The 15,536-nt window shown below is 38.6% G+C and overlaps 1 protein-coding gene across 1 annotated transcript in view; it reads right to left on the bottom strand.

The window, feature by feature from the left end:
• ACSS3 (acyl-CoA synthetase short chain family member 3) overlaps nt 1–15,536 on the bottom strand; it is a 155,912-nt gene that overhangs the window by 60,820 nt on the left and 79,556 nt on the right. Inside the window, exon 8 of the mRNA XM_047740345.1 lies at nt 5,073–5,224. Coding sequence (XP_047596301.1) covers nt 5,073–5,224 — 152 coding nt within the window. The remainder of the gene's footprint in view (nt 1–5,072; nt 5,225–15,536) is intronic.

Below are 15,536 nucleotides of genomic sequence, written 5' to 3'. Positions count from 1 at the left end.
AACTTTTCATTATGAGATTTTTAACTTCCCTGAGAAACAGACCAAGAGTAGGTGATAATATAGTGGACTTACTATGTGCAAACCACCCAGTTTTATGCATATTTCCTAGTTTTATCATTCTGTCATATTTATGTCACTTAGAAAATAAAATATTATTGATCCAATTGTCCAAACACTACTTAAATCTCATTTCTCTTCACCATCCCACTAGCCACCTGCCTCAGAGGTAACCAGCATTACTCAGATATTTTCATTCCCATGCATTTTTTTTTACCTGTTTGCATATACATAAACAAGACAATACGGTTTTTACCATTCTTCAAATTCCTCTTACTGTATGTAAGGAAACACAATCAATTTTCACTTGCTTTTTATACTCAGCATTATTCTTTTGACATTTATCCATGCTAATACCTGAAGTTCTGGTTGATTTCCACTTCTAAATATCCTGTTGAATTAATACAAAATAGTATGTAATTTATTTACCATTACGTTTTTACTATACATGTAATTACTTATATTTTGTTTTGTTTTGAAACAAACTTGTTAAAAACGTTCAAGTACATGGTTTCTTGTTCACATGTTTGAGATTCTCATTCTCATCCCTCCATATCAATAAGGGTTAGGTCATGAGGCATATATTTTTTTAAAGATTTTATTTATTTATTTGACAGAGAGAAAGAGATCACAAGTAGGCAGAGCAGCAGGCAGAGAGACAGGGGAAAGCAGGCTCCCTGCTAAGCAGAGAGCACGATGCAGGGCTGGATCCCAGGATCATGACCTGAGCCAAAGGCAGAGGCTTAACCCACTGAGCCACTCAGGTGCCCCCATCATGGAGCATATTAAGTGCGTGGAGCATCTGGTATTACTAGACAACTTCACTTTGCACTCTCCATAGTAGTGTAAAAACCATTCTGCTGCTTCACAACCTGCAAGCAAATATCATTGTTTGATATTTTAACTTTTGTCTGTGTGATGGGAGTAAATTGCTCTGTTTATTAGTGAGATTAAAGATCTTCCAATGTTTTAGACTACCCTAGTCTTCTCCATGAACTGACCGTCCATATCCTTTGACCATTTGTCTATTGGATTGTATGTTTTCTTATTGATTTGTAGTTCTATTTTCTGTACACTGAATGTTTAATGGTTATATATGTTGCAAATATCTTCTCTGGGTGAATAATTCATCATTTAAGTTTGTTTATTCTTTTGGTGGGCGATTATTCGTTTTAGTGCAGTAAATGTCATCAATATTTTCCTTAATGATTTGTGATTTATGCTTTAAATGGTCATTTCCTACTAAAATATATTAAAATCTTTATCCATTTTCTCCTGAAGGTATTAATTCTTTGCTTGACAATTTTAGGGCCTTGAATCCAGCTGATATTTATTTTTGTGTAGCGTACACGGTAGGGAACACATTTTTCCTCTATATACAGCCAGTTGTTCCAATACCAATTTCTTTAAGGGTCTCTCCTTCTTCCACTTATTTGTTAAGCTACCTCCTCTGTAAATCAGGTTTCCATAGCAATGGGATACTTTATTCAACTTCATTAGTGTGTTTGTTGATCCCTGCTCCTGTACCAGTGTCTTGAGTAGAAGAAAAAGAGGTTCTCTGTTGTTATTTTTATCTCACGCTCCCTCTCTTATGATCACCCTCTCTGTCCAATAGGTTTGCGGGGCATGAAGTGATGCCGTGTCACAGTGATGGTCCAGAATTGTTATTAACACACAGTGATACTCAGGATATCAGAGATCCTATTCTAGGACAGCAGGTGGGCAGTTTAATTCTCCAAATGCTGGGCTGTTCTCTGTCTCATTCAGACTTCTAGACCAAAGCTTGCTCTCAGTCCCAGTCCAGAAAACACGCTCTCACCATCATTAGCAAGCTCTTGTCGTGTGTGAGGTGTCACGCCACACTGCATGGTCAAGTCATGAGTCGGCTCTGACACCACAATGAGAACACTGTGCAGCCAACGCCTGCTTGGACACCTAGCAAGCCTCTAGCTTCAGCCCTGTGTCCTACTTTGCACATCGATTCTATTTCCAATCCGCAGACACGCTGACTTTATTTTTGAGCTCATCTCTGGTGCTCTGGTTTTTCCTTTTTGTATTCTTTCATTATTACGCAACTGGAAAAAAGGGCTGCATCAGAGTGTTAGGGACTGTGATACCCTGAATGGAAGTAGCAGAACTGAATTTTTCTAACTTGATTAAGACTGAACTAGCAGATCATGGGAAAATGATGATGATAACTACGACACTTATGTTCTGGAAGGAGGAGGTGGGGAATGCAGAAGGAGGAGGGCAAAAAGAACACAGGCTGTGTAGCTTTCTTGAGGTCACATAACTGGTTAAGTGGCAGACCTGAACCCAGGGTGTCTAACTCCAGAGTAAGAATCTTAACTATAGCACCGGTACTGCCTTGTCCCAGCTTTGCTGCAGGGTGGCTCTGGAATCCCGGCATGTCGCTTCACCTCTTTGTGACAACATCTTCTCAGTTGTAAAATGAGATGATTACAGTGGATGACCTCTAATCTGTGCTTCTGACTTCTAATTGACGATCATAAAATGAATTTATAGTTCTGCTTAGCTCCCTATTTCAGAATACCCTCTGAAATTTGCTTCGGGAGTGAAAATCTTTGGCAAATCTCCAAATTTATTTTAAAACAATCTTTAATGAGATATGTAACTCATCTGAAAAACACAATTTCATCATTGGAAATGTCCCGTAAGAGAAGAGAGAACACAAACTCTACAGAAAAACCGTGAACCTCCCATTATAACACCTGGTGAATGTCAGTTCACTAAGTATGAAATGTCTTGAACAGAACTATAAAACGAAAGGTATGGCTGCATGAAAAGATTTGAGTCCTGGTGTTAATTGTGTCTCCAACCCAAACTCAACTCTTGAGGGCTTTGGTTTCCCTGTTTTTAAAATTTAAAATTTCCTTGTTTTAAAAAAAAATTTTTTTTAAAGATTTTATTTTTTTGAGAGAGAGAGAGAGAGTGAGCCTAAGCTAGGGGAGCAGCAGCAGGAGAGGGAGAAGCAGACTCCCTGCTGAGCAGGGAGCCTGATGTGGGGCTTGATCCCAGGACTGTGGAATCATGACCTGAGCTGAAGGCAGATGCTTAACCAGCTGAGCCACCTAGGTGCCCCTAAAAATTTTTTTAATGAGGCCCTTCTCACATCCCTTTAGTTCACAAGTGAGAATCTATTACAGAAGTTCAGTGAAGGTATTATTTGAATAGGCTGAAAATACACAAGAAGTAAAAGCTGCTTTTATGCCATGAATGACAAAAATGCCTGGGTCAAGTTAGTTTCTTAGTATACCTCTCATAAGAATATGTCTGGGTGAAGGATGTGCGCCCTTGTCAGATTGCCTGAGTTAGTTTCTTTCTCAAGAGTTTCTTAAATTTTCCTGTCCTAATACTACCCATCTGTAAAATGAGGATAATCAATTCCTACTTATAGTGATAACTGAATGAGAGGTGCTTAGACCGCTAGAGCACGTAGTAATTAGTAAATGTTTGTATTTATTAACAGTAGTGATTTGAATAGCTGAAGGTGTACATCGTTAAATATCTATTTAAAAATATGTGCAAACCATCATGAGTAACTTGGGTTCCTAAAGACAGAAGGGCATTATCAGGGGGAACTTACTGCAATTTCTCTTACACTAAAATCTCATATTCCATATTACTATTAGTTTGGAAAAAAAAAGTGATGATTTAATAGGCATCCAGTACTAGTGTCTGCTTTGTATGCTAGTACAATTAGAAAAGGTTTCTGCCTTCACAATAACAGAGAACGTCTAAAACCCATGTACAAATGGGAAAAGATGATGATGTCGCAAATAAGAGACCTTCCTTGGCTTGCAAGTCACACACAACTTTACAACCCTGCAGTCAGAATGCATTTGTTAGGAAAGAGTGCAAAGAACTACAGTCACAGTTTCTTCAAAATTCCCCAGAACTGTCTAAGCCATGGAGATTGTCCACAACCTAAGAGGTTATTAACAAAAATCTACTTTTCTATCCTTTTGGCTGAAATGGAGAAAATAAAATTGAAATGTAGTAAACAAAGGGACAAAGTGAGGGTGAGTAGAAATATTGTAATGGAAGGTTCATTTTACGAACAGTTTTATTTTAATGAATGTATTCTTTAGATTATGGGTAAACTTTTATGTAAATCCAGATCTAATGTTTCCTAAAACAAAAAATTAGAAGGACAAGAACCAAAAACAAAACCACTGAAAGCCCAAACTGAAGGCGTCTTGCTTCCACCTGCAATCAGGGTATGATATCTATTTTAACTCCTGCTTTGGGTTTTAACAACATAAAATTCATAACTCTTGGCATTTAAGTTAAAAAATTCAAAACAATAACTCAAACCCATTGTTCGACTTGAAGAAATTATAAAACCCTTCTTTTAGCTGATGATAGCAGGGACCAATTTCAAAGAGGTTTAAAAAGAGTTGATGCTGGAAACTGCCTTGAAGATACAAATTGCTATAATTATCTTTGAATATACATATCATTAAACTGAAATGGATGTCAATAAACCAGCAAAAGATATTTCAACTATTCAGAGCATATTAGCACAAAACAACAGAAAAACAATTTCCTCCACTCTTTCAACAACACTAACTTGGAGTATAATTTTCATATTTTATCTGTATATATGAAATCAAATAATATTTTCCTTCTATTTACATCATTATTCTATTTTCAAAAGACAGACAGATAGTATTATATATGTATAAATGCATTTTAAGTCATTGTCAGCATGTTACTTTAACGGAAATATAGGCACCGTGGTTTCAAAAGGAGAAATATTTTGGTAAGAACTGAACTGAAATAAACACAATCTGGTATTAAAAAATAGTCATAGTATAGCTAAAATTCTAACGGATTCAAAGCTATGTTTAGAACAGTCATTCTTAATAACATCCAGAGTCTTCTGGCTCTTTCCAGAGAGGTATTGGAGTGCCAAAAAGTATCTATAATGTTCAGTTATTCATTCTGATTGCAGTTTTTCATGTAATTTGCCCCGTGCATCCCAAGTTCACCTTGTCAGAGAGTACTGCCTCCCCAAGGCTGCCCCAGGGTCCTGTTGACGGATGGCTCTAATTGCAGTCGGTGCTGTAAACAAGGCAGCTACTCCATGCTCTGCGAGCACGCGGAAATAAGCACCAGCATCTGGTGTTCCCACAGGCTTTCCCTACAATGAGATTCATTTAAAATGTCACCGGGTAAAATGTCTCATATTTCACTGACAGTTCAATACTTACACATTTAACACAGCAATATTAATAAGATGGGGTGCTCCACAAATCTTGGTTTTAAAATATCCCCATGTTCTATCGTAAATAAAACAAACCAAATGCCCAGGCTTCGGAGAGGCCATTTACTCCCATTACGTCATCCTGAAAGCTTTTCAAGCTGCAATTGTTCCTTTCTTGAGTTTTGAAAGATAAAGGACAGGAAATAGAGATCACATTCAAATTAATAACATAAAACATTCTTCCGTTAGCCAAGAAATTAAATACATTGTTTAGGTGGGTAAACTAAAGGACAAATATGATTGCTACGAATTTCTAACTTTAACACTCTTTTTCATAATACTTTTATTTCTTTTTTTTAAAGATTTTATTTATTTACTTGAGAGAGATAGAGATCACAAGTAGGTAGAGAGGCAGGCAGAGAGAGAGAGGAGGAAGCAGGCTCCCCGCAGAGCAGAGAGCCCGATGCGGGACTCGATCCTAGGACCCTGGGACCATGACCTGAGCCGAAGGCAGAGGCTTTAACCCACTGAGCCACCCAGGCACCCTCATAATACTTTTAAAAGTGACAATAGTGGGTTACGCGGTGGACTCCTGATTTCAGCTCTGGTCATGATCTCAGGGTCATGAGATAGAGCCCTACATCTGGCTCCCTACTCAGACTGGTCTGCAGGACAGTCCCTCTTGCTCTTTGTCTGTCCCTCCCTCCAGTTCACACACTCTCTTTAAAAATAAATAAAATCTCAAAAAAAAAAAAAAGTGACTATAACAATTCTCCAAGTGTTTGGGAAGAGAAAAAGATATGGAATCACAGGGATTTCTGAACAATAACTTTCCCAATTAAATGCCTCACTCCAAGGAAAGCAACTTCTATGACTTAAAAAAAAAATTCAGTAAGATATCCACAAACGTATCTTTTCTATAGTCTCAAAATGACATTTAACAAAGTCAGTGGAAAACCCATGAATAAAAATCTAAAAATTTTTATAGAATATGTAATCAAAAGGACACAAAGCATTTTTTTTTCCTTTTTTAAGAGTGAGAGAACACACTGCGGGGAGGAGCAGAGGGAGAAAGAGAAAGAGGGAATCCCAAATAGGCTCCATGCTCAGCACAGAGCCAGATGTGGGGCTGGATCTTACAACCCTGAGAGATCATGACCTGAGCCCAAATCAAGAGGCTATTGCTTAACTGACTGAGCCAGCCAGGTGCCCCCCAAAGCATTTTTTAAAAAAAGATTTTATTTATTTATTTGACAGAGAGAGAGAGATCACAAGTAGGCAGAGAGACAGGCAGAGACAGAGGGGGAAGCAGGCTCCCTGCCGAGCAGAGAGCCCGATGTAGGCCTCAATCCCAGGACCCTGAGATCATGACCTGAGCCGAAGGCAGAGGCCTTAACCCACTGAGCCACCCAGGCGTCCCCCAAAGCATCTTTTAATAGACTTTTCTGTGAAATGGAAAATGAACATGGCATACATAAATCAGTGATTCTACAAAAATCTATGTTGGCCCAACTATACCCCCTTATTTCTCAATCCATTCTCAATACCGCTACTTCTTCCTCTGATTCTAGAGCAAGGTGCCTGGAATGCTAATATATGTTATGTGAAAAAAATACATATTATACACACACACACAGACACACACACACACACACATATATTTCACACACAAGCAAATCCTTTTTGGGGGGGTTGGGATAAAAAAAGGAAAACAGGTTTCTGATTTTCAACCATTTCTTAAAGACTTAAAGGGTTAAAGAACATCAGAAATTCCCAAAAGATGGTTACTATATGTAATCTTTCCTAAACTTCTCTGTCCACACCCCCTATATGCACATTTCATGGATCTTATATTCTGTGAAACACACTTGGGAAACATTGATATGGTAAAAAGAGGAAAGAAGTTGCTGCTAGTAGTAAACTGAGACCTCTCCCCCAACAGAGACTAATAAATGAACGGATGATAAGAAGAGGCCAACCACAGTATTCGTGAATTCCAATTCACTATCTGCATCTACTTGGATCTTGGATAGGGTGTTATCAGTTTGTGTTTTCTTTTTTTTTAAAATGATTACCCCCAATAGTCTTTAATGTAAGTATACATATATATATATTTTTAAATAGAACCTTTTTCTCATATTTTGTTGCTTTTTCTTTTGTTTTTTTAAAACCAAAGTATTTATTGCAACTAGAAATTCATTTTTATTAACACAACTATCCCAAAGCACTTAATTTCAATTTATTCCCTTACCACCTCATACAGGTCAACATGTTAATATAGTACAAAAAGCTGTCAGATATAATCTGGCAACTCATCTACATAACTTGACTCACAAATTTTGAAGCCTTGAGCACATCCGTCTAAAACGAACCAGCAGGTTTATTCTTTTGAAGGCAGTGAGGTGAAAATTTGACTTTTACTTTTTCTATCTGTCTTGGGCACTGTTCAGGCCTTGGTGTATGAGATTGTGACTTTGGAAACTTGATCTCACCCACATAAAGATGATTTATTAACTGACTTTATACAATTGACTTTCCCTGTCTATGCTGCCATTTTCTCGCCTACTAAATAAAAATAAATCACTTTTCCAATATTTCCTCGATAAGCTAAAAGCACTGAGATAATACTCTAAAGTAGTTTGACCTCCACTGAAGAAAGATATTTTATAGCCAATTGGAATTGAATTCCACTACAGTTCCAGTGTTATGGGACAAAGATAATATATACTCACAAAACGGTGATATTAGTACCATAACAAAATGCTACACCATGATTACCAACATAGAGGACACAATTTGATATATTTTATAATGCCTTCAATTAATTATGTCTAATGATAATGGCGGCTTAAACACGGAATATTAGTTAAAAACTCTACCATATCTTTTTATAAATAATAATTAGTATTATAATTCTGAAACACACCAAATACATTTTCATCAATAGTCTATTTATTGAGCATAAAAATCATGATAACATAGCATTCCTATTAGGACACTAAAGGAAGTGATGCATATAATCTCACCATATTCGTTTGTAAGTTAGCTGATCTCAAAAGGTTCAGATTTTTGCATTTTATTTTTTTTTAAGATTTTATTTATTTATTTGACACAGAGATCACAAGCAGGCAGAGAGGCAGGCAGAGAGAGGAGGAAGCAGGCTCCCTGCTGAGCAGAGAGCCCGATTCGGGGCTCGATCCCAGGACTCTGAGATCATGACCTGAGCCGAAGGCAGCGGCTTAACCCACTGAGCCACCCAGGCGCCCCAGATTTTTGCATTTTATTACCCATTCCCACAGAATTTTTCGATGCTATGATATGTTTCGCTGTTTTAGAATTTAGTGACTCAAAGGCTTATTGGTTTATTGAACACTGTCCTCCCCTGCCGTCCTGTAAACACACAAGCTTGTGTACATATATGTACATGTGTGCACACACAGGCAATATAATTCCTTTACAGTAATTTTTAAAAATAATAACACACTAACCACACTGAGTTGCCTGGAGAAAATGACTCTGATTCCAGAACTTGCATATTCAGTGAGGAGCAACAGCCAAACACTCTTCAACAGAAAAGTAGGAAGATTCTAAAACTCTGGGGATTTTTAACAAACATATACACCAAAAGCAGTAATGTGGCTAAAAGGTAACAATAACTTAAAAACTGCGCAAAACTCAAATTGATATTACTGTTTGCTTTTATTCCTTCCCCAAACTAATGGCTAAAGTGTCCATTGCTACCCAGAAACCAAAAGCAAAAAGCAATCCCTCCAGTGGCAAAGCAGAGATTCTAAGCTTACAGCTATTAGAAATAATGAATTTTTAACATCAGAGATTTACAAAACATCAACAGCTAATATTTATGATGTGGTGAGTGATGGTACAAAGCATAGAAACCAAGATAGATAAATACCTGAAGATTAAGGTGCGCATACAATTCTCTACCACTTACGAGTCAATGTGTTCACAGGAATCAGAGATGATAGACTGTGAATTAGAAAACCAACTGATGTCTCAGCTTCTCACATAATCCCTACTGAGGTTCAGGGTCAGCACTGGGAAGTAGTGAAAGACAGTCCCTTACCAAGACAAAGACAAGCTTAAACACTAGAGTTAGATCTTTGAGAAAAAAAAAAAAAAAATCATTTTCTTCATTAATCCTATGATTTCAGTTTATCCAAAGGCTTGGTGTCAAAGCTACTTGTAGTTTCTCGGACTTTGACATAAAAATTTCCAAGTCAGCTGAGGTTCTTGCCTCTTTTGGTGGCAGGATTAGAAATACATCTGGGGGGCGCCTGGGTGGCTCAGTGGGTTAAGCCGCTGCCTTCGGCTCAGGTCATGATCTCAGGGTCCTGGGATGGAGTCCCGCATCGGGCTCTCTGCTCGGCAGGAAGCCTGCTTCCCTCTCTCTCTCTCTCTGCCTGCCTCTCCGTCTACTTGTGATCTCTCTCTGTCAAATAAATAAAATCTTTTAAAAAAAAAAAAAAAAAGAAAGAAATACATCTGGTCTCTTTGAACACTACTTCTGAGAATATCACCAAAGGCATGTTTGTACTGCAGTTCTAAGGTGAAGACAGCAACATCCCTTATAGATTAGTTCTGAATTTAATTTCAGCAGACAGGTACAGCAGTGCCAGCTTGTTTATTTTGGAAATGGGATGACATTGGCAATAGCATTTGTTAAATCTCTACTACATGCCTCGTGTCTTTACCGAAGGATGAAAGTTTGGGCATGCAACATCTAAACTTGAGACTTGTTAAAACATAAGCAGTTCCCCAGGATATAATATTTAGCAAAAGGAAAGCAAAATGCAGAATAGTCCGCATATCATTTGGATGATGCCATGTGTATGAAAATAAAGGAGGGGGGATTTCTTATGTAAGAAGAATCCAGAAGATACAGAAGATTGCTTCCAAGTCAGAGAAATTGAAGAGCTGGGAACAGAGGACAGTGAGATTTGCACTCTTTACCCTTTCATGTGTTTTGAAATATGAACCAAATGAGTGTACAGCCTCTTTGGAAAATGGGCTTTTTCTTCTGTAAAGTCCCTCTCTCAATAACTCACATTATCTTGTTCCAATCTTGAAAACATTACTGCCGCTTTAGACCCCAATCAGAGAACTGCTCTATGCCTTAAGACCTTCAGGTCTAGGATTTTGTTACTACAGCAGATTCTCTTTTAAGGAGTAAAAAGTTGCTTATAAATACAATTGATAACTAAGAATTTATATTGACTCACTTCATAGATTATTTGCTAGAGATTTCCCATAATTTCATGGGCCTCACCTGTGGGGATATGCTGCTACCTTGCTTTCCTTTATCTATCCATACCGCTATCTAATCTGACTCATGGGGTGCTTTCTTTTATTTTATTTTAAAGTTCTTATTTATTTATTTGAGAGAGAGAAAGCATGAGCAAGGGGTGGGAAGGGACACAGAAGGAAGGAGAAGCAGACTACCAGCTTGGCAAGCAGCCTGACATGGGGCTTGATCCCAAGACCCTGGTATCAAGACCTGAGCTGAAGGCAGATGCTAAACCAACTAAACCATCCACAAGCCCTGCTCATGATGCTTCTGAAAGGTATCCGTGTCTGTTTCCCGCTCCCAGAGATTCTGATATAATTGGCCTAAGTTGGGCCTGTATTGTAATGTTTCACGGGTACCCTAAATAATTCTAATCTGCAGCCTGGGTTGAAAACCGTAGTCCTTAGATATTAGGCATTACTTGAGGTTAGGCAATACCACCTGCCTCATCAGCCTAGAGGATGAGCCTGGACCTCAACATGAGCCTTTTCCCACCTGTTATAAATAAATGAGCCAATCCAACTATTAATAAAAAAATATATACTGATAACTGAAATCTGACTATAGGGGGCCCCTTCACTGAGAAAATAATTGGGAAGAATTGCCTCATTCTTTATGTCTTGCTCTATAAACTAGACTCCAGACTGTACCTATATATTATGATTTATAGGACCTAGCACCCTGAACACAATGATCCTTTCTCCACAGTCGGGAAGAACAGCCCCAGGCCAGCTGCTGATCCTGTGTTGCCAGAGACTTCTGGAAGCTAATTTCAGTGTTGAGGGTTTTGTTTGGTTGTATCAAAGCTTGAAAGGATTTTATTTTAATCTTTTAGATGAAGGGTTTTTGACTGGACTTCGGGGAAGTTTATGAGTATTCTGATCTTTTTAATGTGTAGACATTCATCTTCCTAGGGAGATAAGTCAATCTGATCGGATTCTAAAAAAGGAGTCCTTAGCCAAGGTTTCTAGGCATGAGAGCCTCCCCAACATAGAAACCTCCTCAAAGATTTTCTGTCTAGATCTTGGAAACAGCGTGGCACCCATATTGGTAAGGAAGAAGTAAAACTGCCACTATTTGAAGATGATTATGACATGATGCATATATATATAGACTCCCTCATACTAGTAGTAGTAAATGAATTCAGTAACGTCATAGGCTACAAAATTAATACTCAGGTATCAGGGGCGTTTCTATACATTAATAATGAAGTAGCAGAAAGGGAAATTAAGAAAACCACTCCATTCACAATTGCACCAGAAAGAGTAAAATACCTAGGGATGAACTTAACCAAAGAGGTGACAGACCTGTACTCTGGAAACCATAAAACACTGGTGAAAAAAAATGGAAGATGACATGATTCACACTTTAAATATCTTACCGTTTTGTCCATTGTACCTCAATAAAGCTGAATTTAAAAAAAAGAGAGAACTATCCCTTCTGGCTTGGTTCTTCCCCTGCCCTCTCCCGGATCGCAGAGAGTAGACCATATGGGGCCTTATGATGAGGCTACCCTCCAATGAATAAGCCATTGCTTCCACCCAGGTCATAAGAGTCCATCTGTCCCACTAAAAAGATGCTTACCTCTGAAAGTATTAGTGCCAAGTAAATGAAGCAGAGCATTGGAATTGGTAATTTTGCTGAGCTAATGAGGGCCTCTGACATATTTACCACTTCCAGCAGTCACAGAGAGTGTGTATCACTAGGGTAGCTGTTAGCTCGTGGCTTCAAGCAGGAGAGCGCTCACCTCTGAATTCCTCCACGCTGAGGAGCCATCACTGCTAACCATACTCAGAGACAAACTCAGGCTTTCCTTACTCAGAGTGCGCAGTTACACTTTGCTATAAGCAGAGAAATTAAACGGCTTCTTGCTTTTATCACGCTAGCAGATTTCTGCCCAGGAAGTAAAGTGTGGCTATTCTGTATGTATGCTGCAATTCAGCCTGAGGTTGTACAAAGCCTGGCTACTCCACACCATCCAATAATTTACCTAAAATTACCTCCAAACATCCTAATATTGCCCCCATGTTCAAAAACAAAACAAACACAGACCTCCTATGGCATTGCTGACCAATGACACCTTACTTGCAAAAACTCTCTTCAGCTGTTGTCCTCCCAGACCTCCTTCTGAAGCAGCTGGCCCTGCTGATGCCCCCTCTTCTGGAAAGCCCCCTTCCTCTTCACGATACCATCTTTCTGATTCTCCCACTGCCTTGTTAATTTTTCCCTCACAGTTTTTATAGCTTCCCTTTCATAATCTTTACCTCTCTGTACCTTAATCACCTCAGGGACTTAAATTATGAACTCTTCTACATCCTCTAATTCTGAAAGTTCTTCTGAGTTTCGAACTTCACCTTCCTGATACCATACAAATGTCCGAGGAGCAGCTTTAAGATTGACACTACCAAAACTAAAAATACTCTTTCCCCCTCTACAAGCAGGAATGACCACAGTTCAGGTGGTAACCACCATTGTCCTCGCTAAAGACAGCAGAGCTATTCTCAACCTCCTACTGGGCTCTACCTTACGATATCCACCTGACACCCTAATATCCTGCCCTTTCCTTAAAGGTCACTGATACCCTGGTTCTGGCCACTAGCTGGCACTATTCGGTAATTTCCCAATTGTTCATCTCTAAATTACGGGTAGAGAGTCAGAGAACTTTGTTTCAAATCCCAGCTCTGTCAATTGTGTGCCATTGGTAAAGTTACTTAATGCCTCTGACCTTCAGTCTCTACAGCTGTAAATAGGGACTCAAAATATTTATCCCATGGGTGTATAATAGTTATCTATCACCCAACACCCAATCAATGGTAGCTATGATTACTACTGGAACTGCTTCACCCACAGAGCTTTCCCGGTCTACTCTAATTCTAAACTTCCCCTCAGATACTAGTAGACAGATTTTGAGCCAGGGTGGAATCCAAACTGCCACTTACCAGCTATGTAACATAAGTCAGCTTGTTTAATATCTTTGATCCTTATTTAGTTCCATCATCAGAAAATTGCATCAAAACGGGTACAAGAATTAAATGTAGAGTCTTTACCACAGGCAATGGCTCAATGTAATTTCTGAAGAAAGTTTTGTATCTTCTACACCGTGCAAGAAAGTTCTCAGTCAGGTGGTGTTTTGGTTTGTTTCCTTTCTGTCCTTCCCATTCATCTTAGTTCTTTGACTATCTTGTCTGTGTTCAGGACCAGGAGTGTATCTGGTATTTATTCTGTTTCCTTATCAACCCCGAGGAAATACTGAGCTCAAAACAGGCACCAGTAAACAGTGTTGATGGACCCACGACAGGAGCTGCACTTGCTTGCTCCAACATAAAACATGGGCACACAGAGAGAAAAGTAAAGTCAGAAATAAATATCTTTGAACAACTAGTCATGTGAGAAATCTAAAAGGTGCTGGCATCAGCATTGTAATCTTTTCCGATTGAGAAGATCAAATTATATAGCCTGAATCAGAGTAATAACTGTGTCATCATTTTTCTCCTTCGGTATATACATAAAAGTACATTGTTGTTATACTAGATTAAAAAGAATAAAGAAGGAAATAATTTTCCATTAGATAAGAGCGGGAGAAGGCTCTGATGTGTGCCTTTGACCGCACTACTTAGCAACATCATGGCTACTAGTCTTCAAAAGAAGCGAATCTCTGTCTTTAAAATAAAAATGGATCACCAAATTCGAGAAAACCAGTTAACATGGGAAATGCAAAATTTTTACAAAAAGAAGACAACTCTATACATGGAAGCAACAGTTACATTTTTAAAATGAGACCCCGAAAGGGATAAGAATTCAGAAGGTCCATGTGTGGAAAAGACATCACAGGATGTCTTCATGGAGACAGCAGGTCCAGTGCATAAAGAAGGTGGTAAGTGCACTGAAAGTACCTGTGGATGGTCTGAAGAGTGTTCAATACAAAAATAATTTGAAATTCATTAAAGTAGTATCCTCAATATTCTCAAACTTTAAGACTTTCAAACCGGAAAATGTTTTGATCCATGTATACAAAGTGATTATAATGATGTCTAAAATATGTGTATGTAGTCCTATTTTACCAATTATACATATATATTGTGATATATTTTTTAAGATTTTATTTATTTGAGAGAGAGAGAGAATGAGAGAGAGAGAGAGAGAGCACGTGTATGAGAAGGGGGAGGGTCAGAGGGAGAAGCAAACTCCCTGGCAAGCATGGAGCCCAATGCAGGACTCGATCCCAGGACTCCAGGATCGTGACCTGAGCCGAAAGCAGTTGCTTAACCAACTGAGCCACCCAAGCGCCCCATATATTGTGATATTCTGTGAGCCTTTCAAACTAATTCCATCTACATTATTTTATCTGATTCCCATGCAAAAAAGGAAGTGTAGAGCTCATCCTCACACTAATCATTAGAATAGATAAAGGGTACCTAAACTCTTCCTTCAGGAAAAGAGGATTCAGTGAGCGATTATCAAGCTGAATATTCTGAAGTCTTCAAAGATATACACAGCTTATAAACTAGTAATGATAAAGCCCATCAAAAAATAGAAGTGAAAGTTTCTACATGTTTGGATAATGGTGAGCCATGAAATGTACTGATTTATTCACACATGAAAGGCTTCAGAGCCACTCTTATTTCACTCACCAGTTCTACTCTGAAAGGACAGACAGATCCTTGAGGGGACAGATCACTGGGTTATTGTCCATATATGCTACTCATTCTGTTAGGATCGACACATCCCTGTGCATAGATTCCTTTGCCTGGCTCTTAGAATTAACATGCTCCAAAGGGAGCTGCCGTTAGTGCTCTGATGACTGCTGCAGAGTTACCAGATTCTGAAGGAAGAAATGTGGACTATTTGAAAATTCAAAAATTCAAGCATTATGCTGGCTGGATTGCATAGGAATGAATGGTTGGTGTTTGTACTGTAGAACTTTATTCTGGGAAAGAGTAAATC

This window comes from Lutra lutra, chromosome 8 (genome assembly GCF_902655055.1).
Source record: "Lutra lutra chromosome 8, mLutLut1.2, whole genome shotgun sequence".
Taxonomy (NCBI): Eukaryota; Metazoa; Chordata; class Mammalia; order Carnivora; family Mustelidae; genus Lutra; species Lutra lutra.
This window is presented reverse-complemented; position numbering and strand designations above follow the sequence as displayed.